We start from the raw sequence: 10,857 nt of genomic DNA on the forward strand, positions 1-10,857 counted from the left end.
TGTTTCAGCATAGCTATTCTCTGTTTTTTAATTATTTGTGGCAGAAAAACTAAAATATTGGTAGGAAAAAATTGAGTTAAAGAGATTGACATAGGTAATAGAGAACATTACCCAGGAGAATTTTTCTTCAATTTAAATAATTTTTCTCCTCACACGTGCATACCTTTGTTTTTTCTTTACTACAAGCCATGAAAACTCCTATCCTAGTTAGCTAATGTAGCTGTAAAAACATATTGCAACTATCAGTGTGGAATTTTGGAGAGTCTCTTCATATTTTGTTTGGCTTTAAGTAATGAAATGGCATGTGGTCCTTAGGATCAGAAGAGAATAAGTGGAAGTGGGGAGAAAAGTACCAATGGTTTTTGCTCTTTTTTTTCCTTCCCTGTCTGTTTTGGGTATTTTCTGCCTTGGCAAAAGTAATTGAGAAAATGAGATGCTCAATTTTATTGCTAGGAGGCAGCTTAAAAATGCTGTGTGCAAGTGCCTGTTGCATGAAGGAGTTACCACAGCGAGTTAAGATAGCGATGGTCCATTCCATGGGTGTGAAATAGTGTTGTTTGTGCCAAGGGGACATTCACAGACTCGAAATACGAGGGAAGAGGGGAACAGGGATTGTGTAGCAGTAATGCACAGTAAAACCTCCATCAGTAACCAGGAAAGAATTATATTTAGTGTGTTTAAAAAAATATACATACAACTTGCTGTTTCTGAGGTGTTAAGAAAACCAAAGAAGTTCCAGGATGCACTTTTTATTGAAATAAAGGCATTAAAAATACAGCATATGCGTTAGGTAATATTAGGCTCTTTTAAAAATTAACTTCTTCTTTGATGAAGCAATGTGATAGGAATTTCTTAATCATTTCACTGGGAAAGGGATGTGTATGTGCCTTGCCATTTGATATGTTAGTAGTCGGAAGGTGATTTGTGTTCTTTGAAATTCAGAGTTACTTCCCCAGCATTTTGTAGATATAAAGTCTTGATTTTGTCATTTCAAATGGTCTTGTTTCTCACTGGATTTCAAGAATAGCAAATGTAGGAAGTAACTGTGAATTGCTGGGTGGCTTTATGCATTCAGTTTTGTTTGTGAAGGCCTGAACACCTAAAAATAGATTTCCAGTACAGCTCAGCCCTACACAACAAAGTAGGAACATAACTGTTAAAGGTGCATTAACAATTAACTTACCATGAAATTCTGCAGAAAATATAGCAGATTTTTAAAATTTAAGATTTTGCAGATTTGAGCACTCCTGGGGAATTTGTTTCAGAGAATGCCCTTTGCTTTATCTTTGCTTTGAGGGAATCTGTATGCTGTTTTTAGTCATTGATTACTTTGCACATGTAATTTATCTGATTTGTCTTTCTGCATGACAACTTCCTTTAGTGTTACTTAAACTATTGAGAAGAACTGGTAATAATTCCCTGTGTTACCTTCTTTTTCAAAGCAGTTACTGCCAGCAAATAGCACACTTCATCTCGTACACAGATGAGACCCTGAGATTAGCTCAGCTGGTTAGAGCCTGGTGCTAATAACACAAAGGTTTGATCCCCATAGGGGCCATTCACTTAGGAGTTGGACTCAGTGATCCATGTGGGTCCCTTCCAACTCAGAATACTCTGTGATATGAGTTGTTGGTAACCTGAGGCCGAGTGCAGAATAATCTGGAGTTGCATCTTTGAGTCAGTATACGGATTATTGACCTCTTCTCATTTCTGCCAGCTGTATATCTCAAGATTCTATTGGAATATATCTGTCTAGTCACCCAGAGTTATTCTGTGTCAATGTTGTCTGATCTAAAAAGAATTTTAATTAACTAATCAGCATTATATGTAAGTTAAATGATAATATTAGTGTAGATTGATAAAGTTGTTGGGTAACTTTGCATCCTTTAGGAACTAACACTAATCTGTTCTTTCCAGTGGGAATCCACAACTGATAAGATTTCGTGTCTTTATGTGTGGCTTTAAAAAACTCCAGTTATATTGGATGATTAAGTGTAACAGCTCACTGGAGGCTTTGCAGGATACATGCAGCATTTATCAATGTTTTCATATCAAATATGTAGCTAGAAAGTTTATAAAGTTGTAACTTCTGGATGTGTTTGAAATAGAAGATAGAAGAAAAACGTATTTAACTTTTTAAAAGCTTTCTAGCTCTCAGTATTTATCTGTCAAGAGTGCAAAAGAAGGAGTTTCCCTGGCAGTGGTGTACTTCACCCCACAGTTGGAGGGAAAGTCAGCAATATTTAAAGGGCTCTGGAAAAATTCCACATATCCAGTTAAAACCATAGTCAAATAAATCTTACACAACAGTGAACTGAATCAAAACAAAGCTTTTACCCTTTAAAAGCATTGAAACATAAGTAATTCTGGCAGATGTCATTTTTGGTAAAGAAAATTCTGGTTATGCTTAAGAAGTCTGGTGACAGAGGAAGGAAGGCTCCTTATGTTTTACGTGGGTTTATTTATTTTCATTTATTAATTTCCCTGTCACTGCTGTACAGTGTATTCATAGCCATACCTTGCACAGTGTGTCAATTAAAGTGGACAGATATTTGGGCTCTGTCCAGCATAACATCTTTGTTTCTCACTTCTGAATAATGTGATTTTGCAACATTCCAGGCTTTTCTCTTCGAAGTGAAAAATCTCAGTTTTCATTATACTGATCTGGGGTTATTTTTCTCAACAGCTTCCCAGTCTTTGTTCTGGCATCCTCTCACATAGGCTCACACAACCTGTGAGTCTGGTGATGTCTTCTGTTTCCGGTCTTGTTACTTCCTGCTCTAAAGCCCAAATCCTCAAAATACCTGTGTTTACTGAGGGAAGGGTTTGAGATTACAGAGAAATAGTATAAGTACTCCAAGTAAAGGAAGTTAAATCTGTTTCTTTGTGGTGGATTGTAGTCCATCAGCTGGTGGTGAAGAGCAGCAAAAGAAAGGGAATTACCTGGGTATAAGGAGACAGAGATTGGGCTTGATGAAGAGACTGAAACTGTGGAGGGCCTGGGATGGCCTTTGTTGAGGGAAGGAAACTTGTTGAACTTGTTTGGAGCAAGGAGCAGGAGGAATCAAAACCAAGGCATAGGAGGATGGTCAAACTGTGGAGAAGGAAGATTAAGATAGCAGAAGGGGTCAAAGATACCCATGGCTGAGGCCTGACACCTTCCTCCCCATTGGCATGGCCACTTGTGAGGCCTCTCTTCCTAAATCCCCTGACAGATGTCTGGAGGGAAAGTTGGGCAACCCTTCTGAGTCAGATCCATAGAAGTGGAGAGAGTTTGGTGGGTTTGGGAGATCATTTAATTCTAGAACAAAGAAGTGTAATAAAATTGATAAAGAGATTAAAAAGTCAGTCTCTCCATGGTTCAGGAAATGCCAGCATCAGGCGTGCCTTTGCAATTTTTATTCAACCTTCTGATCTATATATTCTTTTACATCATTTACAGAGTGTTTTCCCCACAATATCTCACTTGTTTGGGGAAAATATGTAAAGTTACTGTAGCAGTCAAATGCTACTTACAGCTGTGGTAGACACATCCATGTGGAAACTACTACTTAGCTTTACAGAGCAGTATCGAGAGTGCAGTAAACAACCTGGAACTCCTTGCCAAGCAGAAAACAATGTCCATAGCTTTGTATTAAAGTGGTTACCCTTCAGCCTGGAACTGAGGGCTGCGGTGGTTTCTGCTTCATCAGCTTGGAACGCTGGAAAATCTAGTGTGAGACTTTTCCTCTGATTTTTAAAAATGCCCTTTTGAGAGATCAGCCCCGTCTAATCTGAATTTATTGCTCTTAAAGTTTGAATATCTGGGCATCGTGATGAGGGGTGGCATATTTTGATTTGAGTTACAGTTCAACAGAAGATGTTGGGAGATCTTTAAAATGTTTTCTGGGAAGGAACAGTGTAGCTGCATTTATCACTAATTTAGGTGAGGGGTAATTTGTTTCTCCTGGTGAATACACTCAGTGTCTTGGGAGCAAATTTATGCTCAGGTTTTTCCTGTTGAGATCCACCTGAAGAGAAAAACACCCTCTAATTATAGCAGTATCCTCCTGGCAGGTGCAGGTTTGATCGTGTTTCACTGGGGTCCCTGTATTCCCTTAATGCATTTAATTTGTATGTCGTCATAGTGTTTACTTAATGACAGTGTTGGAATCCTATTGCCACATCTTCTTTGTAGCTTATACTCCATGATTGCTGGAGCGTTTGACTTCGTTAATACTGTATTTTTCTTTTCAATACAAAAGGTGTTCTTAAAGCGTACACGTATTGTTATAACCAGAGCTATAAGAACGTTTCTTGTCCTCTTGGCTTATTTTTTTAATGTCCCTGTGTGCTAAAGGGATTTTAGGCTCCCTGCCAGAACTACTCCCCATCTGAAATGACTACTACAACGTACCACTGAGGGGTAATAGGGTTCTCTACAGAGTCTGGTAGATCGCAAAGTCCTTAGTACTTTTTTTTTGGTGTTTCTTTTCCATTTTTGTATTATTTTTGTTGTTATTTTATTTACTTTTCTGCAGCTGACTTTATTTTAGCAAAGGATCTCTGTGTCTGCAAGGAAGAGGCTAAGTTCAGAGTTTTAAAAGGAGTTGGAGATGCAGCAACCTGGCAGAGAGGAGATTTTTGAGTGCAGTGGGCTTGAGAGTGGTATTAAGGGTCAGGAAAGGCAGAGAAATAAGCTGGTTTGGTACCTCAGGTGTGGCAGAGGGGATAACAGCAGCATGACTCAGGGTGTGTGTTTGATGCTCACCTGCTCATCTTAAAGATTCATTCTCTTACATTTTTAGGATCTGCAGCTAGAATATGGTCATGGTCCTCAGTGCGGCTACTTTTTGGGTGCAAATAAGTGAGTAAGCAACAGCATTTTCTGTCTTTAATTAATTCAAGACTATCTTAATAAAAAAAATCACAAATGTGTGTTTAACACATTAGCTGGAACATAGTAAAATAAGTCAAACTTGTTTCTATCAATTAAAATTCCAAAATCACTATTTATTTCTACAATAGTAGTAACTCTAATGATATAGAATTGCAGCATTTTTCACTATTGGAGGCTGTGTTGTCTCTATGGTGGTTAAGATTCCTTTTAAGAGCTGTTATCTTGGTCTGCTTGTTTACAAAATGTTCTGCGTGGTAAGTCCCACAGACCACAATTTTGCCCCACCTGGGAACTCCCAGTGCTCTTCTTTGACATTGCTTTATGCCCTTCTTCATCTTGTAGGGCACTGGGAACATGCAGTTATAAATGCTTTAAAAAATAAAACCTGTCTTAGCAAGTCCTTCCACTTTACATTTGTACATTTAATAATCGTGATACATTAATCATATGAAATAATTTTCAGTGTAATTTTTCCTTTCCACCCAATTTCTTAATTGCATTTATGCATGTCAGAATCAGGATGCCTAGCTGTGATTTTCAAATTAAATCATGTTAAAAATGCAGAAAATCTAAGCATAGAACATGATATTTTTGCACAGTCTTTAATTGAGGAAAATATAAATACTGGTATCTTCCAAAATCCTGTTGTTTCTTATTCCTGTGTTCTGCCTGTGATTCTTCCCTGTCTGTCCTTTCAAAGACACAGAAATGAAGTTCAGAATGTTACAAAATTGAACTGGGGAAGAATGAGTTTATTCCAACAGTAGTTTAATCCTTGGGAGTCTGATTAAAATTTTTTTTTTTTTTTAAGATTACAATTTTCTTGGAGAGTGTGGATTTGTTTTCGATTGGATCAAGCTAAGTTTTACAATGCAAGGAGAGTGGTTTACAGTACAAGGAAAAAAGACCACTGCACTTAAAAGCAATACATTAATAGACACGTCTGAAAGCGTGTTGTATAAAAATAAATGAAACAAAAATTGCAGCTGTGTTCATTTGTACGTGGGTGCTTGATGTATGTTCTGAAAGCCACTGAAATAACATGCTTTAGATTATTTATTGAGAGAATCATAAGACCTTTTGTTCTGGCTTCTGATAATTGCGTTTGTGTACCACAATTAAACTCTGTTCTTGTTCTTATTTAATGCTGAAGGAGTCTCTTAAAATCAGTTGAAGAAGAACTGCATCAGCGGTAATTCTATTCTTTTTTTTGTTGTTGTTTTCCTCTCTTGTGTGTTTCAAAAGTAATTTGTGCATTGATTTTTTTCTTTGTCTGTCACAACTAGTTCTTGTTTGTCCCTGTACTTGCTGAGAGGTTATGAGAGAGGCTTAGTTGTCTGGATTGCAGTATTGCTCTAAAGAATAATAATAGCTTAAAAAAAAAGACAATAAAATTCTGTACAAGAGGTAGTAGCCTTTTCACAGCAGTCAAGGTAATTTTAATACAACTCACGCAACCGTAATATTTATTCATTTTCTTAGGGGACATGTGGCACATTTAGAAGATGATGATGATGCAGATGATGATTCTAAACAGTAAGTCCGTTTTAAAAATAAATAGAATTAGATCCTCGAATAGGTGAGCATTTGAAAAAAAAAAAATAAGTTGAATCGTGTTCTGTAATAACTCAGGATTCCTTATTCTGTGACATTTTTAAAGATAAGCTTTTAATGTTGTTCCTAGATTACATCACCAGAAGTTTTCTTTTTCTGTTGATAAACTTACTATAAATTGTGGAAGGGGCTAGTCTTGTTTGATACAGGTTTCCTTTTACCTTATATTATTGAACAAAATCTTGGCATCATTATGTTCAACCAGTAATTCAACCTGAGTCCTGGTGTCTTTTTTAGAACCAATAACTGTGTAAGGCTCATAAAAAGTACGTAAAATGTTTCCATAAGTCTTCTCTAGTTTGTGTTTGTTCTGTCTGTGTTCTCAGCTAGGAGGATGCTTTTATGGGTGCTTGATTTTTTGGAATAGAGCTGACTCCCTCACCACAGAGAGAGCGAGGTTATGGGACTGCAAAGGCATGTGTTAAATTAATTAAGCTCATATTAAATTCCAGTGGTATAACTATTCTTGGGCTCTACTTGATTTATAGATGAGAGCTGAAACAATTTAAAAAGCACAACCAGTGTGTGTAGATTTACATTCCTAAATGAATCTGATCTAAAGACCAAAAAGAAAGGTGGCATTGAGATGGAATTTTTGTTTGCTTTCTGTTAATGGATAATTTTGAAAGCTGTTGCTTCATACCAGAAACCTTTAAAACGTGTTATCTATTGCTGGCATCTCTCTCTTACAGAGAACCAAATTACACTGTCTTTTTTTTGCCTTGAGTTATTTCACTGCTGTTCTTTTATAACAAAAGCAGTGTTTTTTATCACATACTGAGCATGTGGGACAGCCCCCTTCAAAATGGGTAAAGGTACTGATAGTGTCTGATGTCTGGTGATGAGTACATTAAATTTGCATGGTTTAATAATCAGTTTTTCAAAACACAAGTATATTTGCTGTTTGACACAAGTAATATTTATACCAAAAAAAAAAAATCAGTTGGTTTTTAGTAGACTTTATTCCCATACTGGTTCCTGAAGAAATTCTTCATATTTCATCATTAAGCAGTTGTTTAAAGGCCTGGTTGATTACATAATTCATCAGTAATAGGAATCTCTTGTGTCTTGTCTTTGAGAGGAAGAAGTTGGTGATGCTACTCATGATTTGCTCTGCAGCATTTGGGTGAAGCTGAGAACCTGCTTTGCTCATAGCTGGATAGACCTTGCCCATGGCAACTCAGGCTTCCTCCAGTGCAGGCTGTAACAGTCCCCTGTAGCTCCATCCTGCCAGCGTCACTCTGATGGCTTCCAGTGAAGGTGCTCTGGATAGCCTTGCTGCTGTGAGCCAGCTCAGCTTGGTTACTCCATCCATACTAATACCTGGCTGGTTTTTTTTGTGCACAGCTTTGTGTCTGTTTGGTTTTGGTTAGCATTACTTTTTTCCCCCTGACTTCTTGCTTGGTTTGCAGTCAGTATCATCAACCTCAGTAATGTTCCAGGGCTTGAACCTTTTTGATCCCTGCTGTCTTGAAGTGCTAGCACTGTCCAGTGCTTCAAAACTCTTGTTTATTACATGAGTTCCATCAGAACTTTCAAACAGCATTGACTTTAGGTGCTTATGTCTCTGTCATCTTTCTGTGGATTTTTTTTTTTTTTACATTAAACAAGGAAGAACCTGATAGCTTCTGGAGAGGTTCCAATTCATCTGACCCTAAGGGTAGTCACCAGTAGTCTTCCAAAAAAGTCCTGGTGTTTTTTGTTTCTTCACATATTTCTTCCCAGCTGCTCCTGCACTGCGGAGAGGGCCTGACCATGGGTAAGCACAGGAGTAAAAGCTTGAACGCATGAGCCTTGGAGCAGACAGATTCTGCATCTGTGCCCTTAGCTTGGTATCTGCTTGAGCCCAAAGCCCTGCTGGAATTGTTGGTTCATCAGCTTGATCACAGGTATCTTCCTCTGGAACCCACTGAAGATTCAAGGCTTTTTTTTTGATCTGTGTTCTGTGAGATGGAGTTGTGCTTGGAAGAGCACATGTGACATCAGTCACTTCTTCATTCAGATCCAGAGCAAAAACGATGAAACCGCTGTACACCTCCAGTCCAAACAGATCCCACTGAATGAAACTGGGTGATTTGCAGCAGCAGTGAATCCACATGCTTCACAGAACAATATAAAGTTATCTCTCTTCGTTTAATAATTTTGTTTCTTTTGGTATTTCTTTTTCTCTCATGCACAGCAAGGCTGCTGATGCTTGAATTTCCTGGTTATGGAAACTGGGAAAGCAGAAATTATTGGGACGCTGCCCTGCATGATCAGCAGTGACAAACTGCACCTAAACCCTATTGTTGAAACAAGGACACGTGGTCCTTTGTGCAAACATCTGTCACATTTACGCCAAATTGTTGGCTTTTCTGTTTACTTGGCTGCCCAGTAACATTGTAATGGCTGTCTGAAATGCAGAGGAAGAATATGAAAGAAAATATAAATGGAGCTTGGACACACATCACTAAGGACTTAAACTCGGTCTCATAGTGGAGATAATTTCTACCACCACAGCTGCTGAAGTCAGAAGTCCCCTTCAAGCTTCTCTGAAATATAAGCAACAGATAAGATGCCAGGACAGAAACTCCTGAAAAGAATGAAGCAAAGCAGACAAGTTGTTGACCTGTAAACATACAAACAGATATCTTACTACTTGGGTATTTTTCAAAAACTTTGAAACATTATTTAAAAATAAGGAAAATACTGTGCAAGAGTGTCAAGTTTTCACAGCTGTATTCCTAATTTATTTAATGGAAATAATTTTCAGTTCCAAAAATATTAGGAAATAGGACAGTATAAGAGCTTTTAAAAACATACAAAGTTTTGGGACGTAATTGATTTTTTTGGTTTTTTGATGCAACATATTTTTTAAGCTACAGAACCGGCAGAGCAAGAATGCTCCTCATGCTTCAGCTTTCTTGATTTCTGCTGATATCTTGTACTCTTGGGCCAGCCCATTGAATTGTTCTTGTGTTAAAAAGTTGCCTTTCCCAAGACTTCTGTGAAAAAAGAAACTCATGGAAAAAACAAAAACAAAGAACCCAGCCACTGAGGTAGCTGTCCAATGCAGAGGAATTTTACTTTCAGACTGTTTAAGTCATCAGTATAAATTTTTCAAACGGTGATCTTCATCAGTTTTCTTGTAAGTCCCCTTTGCCATGCATACCTACAGGTGTCCCTTTAGAAAAGCTCACTGATACCCTAAATCTTTTTCCTCTCAACAGAGTAAATATCAGGCCTGCTGTGTATCTCCCTACTTCGTTTTGTACAGTATATGCATCTTCAGCAAATCAGTTCATGATACTCTTCTCTCTAGGGGGGATCTGTGACGCTTGTTTTCATATAGTATCTGTGGTGTAACAAAATGTTTGGAAGTATTTGTGATGCAGTTATTTGGATATAATGGTGCTGTTGACAAGTTAATGGGGCTTATTTGTATGGCATTTATAAAACCCTGTATCGTCTTGCAGACTGCAAGACAAGGTTCAAGGAGGGTAGCAATCTGTTCTGTTTCTTCTCTTTATAGTGCTACTATGAAACCTAAAGTGCCACCTCCTTTACCACCAAAGGTAAGTGAGGGGGATTTTATTGCCCAAAAGATAAGGACACTTTAAGTAAATAAATGCAGAATATGTAGATTACTTTATTGATAGCTCTTCACTTGTGAAAGTTTCAGGATCCAAATATTGCATATGGGGTTTTTTACTCATTGAGAAGTAGCATGGATGCTTTTGAATCTTTCTTCATTGTGTTTTTATTAGTAGTAATAATAAATGTCTCTTTCAGCCTAAATCCATCTTTATCCCCCAAGAAACTTATTCTTCTGAAAACGAAAACCAAGGGACAATCAAGAGATGCCCAACATCGGAGAGTCCGGCAAAATCTACATCTCACGTTCCACCCAGACCACCACCTCCTCGACTACCTCCCCAGAAATCTAATCCTTTAGGTAATAAGAGTGACCCTAAGAAGTATACAAGTATTTCTTACATAATCTAATGTGATTTTTTATTTCTGCCTTCTCACACTGTGCACACATTAGAACATACTGAGGTAATTTTTCTGTAGTGGGCAAGTGACAGAAAGTGCATGAAAGCCAAAATGCATGAAGAAAGCATGTTTTACCTCTCAAGAAGGTTAAATGTACCTTCTACCAAAGTCACTGACATGATTCCTGCTGATGCCTTTGGTGACACGATTGCTTTCCTAAGCAACAGGCTATAATGCAGAGTGTCAGGATTGTTAAATAAAGTGTATGTGTAGGGTTCAGGTTCAGTGTGTCAACTGTTGTCATTTGACATGTCAAGAACAGAATTCTGCCTTCAAAGTTTGCTTTTGTATGTAATGAACTGGGTTGGGTAGTATAGGAGGTAATTGTG

At 37.8% G+C, this 10,857-nt stretch overlaps 1 protein-coding gene across 1 annotated transcript in view; it reads left to right on the plus strand.

Moving 5' to 3' along the window:
- Window positions 1-10,857, plus strand: part of MAP4K3 (mitogen-activated protein kinase kinase kinase kinase 3) — a 77,168-nt gene that overhangs the window by 40,286 nt on the left and 26,025 nt on the right. Inside the window, exons 16-20 of the mRNA XM_027889211.1 lie at window positions 4,788-4,846; window positions 6,033-6,071; window positions 6,362-6,415; window positions 10,005-10,047; window positions 10,265-10,457. Of these exons, the coding sequence (XP_027745012.1) occupies window positions 4,788-4,846; window positions 6,033-6,071; window positions 6,362-6,415; window positions 10,005-10,047; window positions 10,265-10,457 (388 nt within the window). The remainder of the gene's footprint in view (window positions 1-4,787; window positions 4,847-6,032; window positions 6,072-6,361; window positions 6,416-10,004; window positions 10,048-10,264; window positions 10,458-10,857) is intronic.

This window comes from Empidonax traillii, unplaced genomic scaffold (assembly GCF_003031625.1).
Source record: "Empidonax traillii isolate 1590-97213 ecotype Southwest subspecies unplaced genomic scaffold, ASM303162v1 scaffold256:size688067, whole genome shotgun sequence".
NCBI classification, from domain to species: Eukaryota; Metazoa; Chordata; class Aves; order Passeriformes; family Tyrannidae; genus Empidonax; species Empidonax traillii.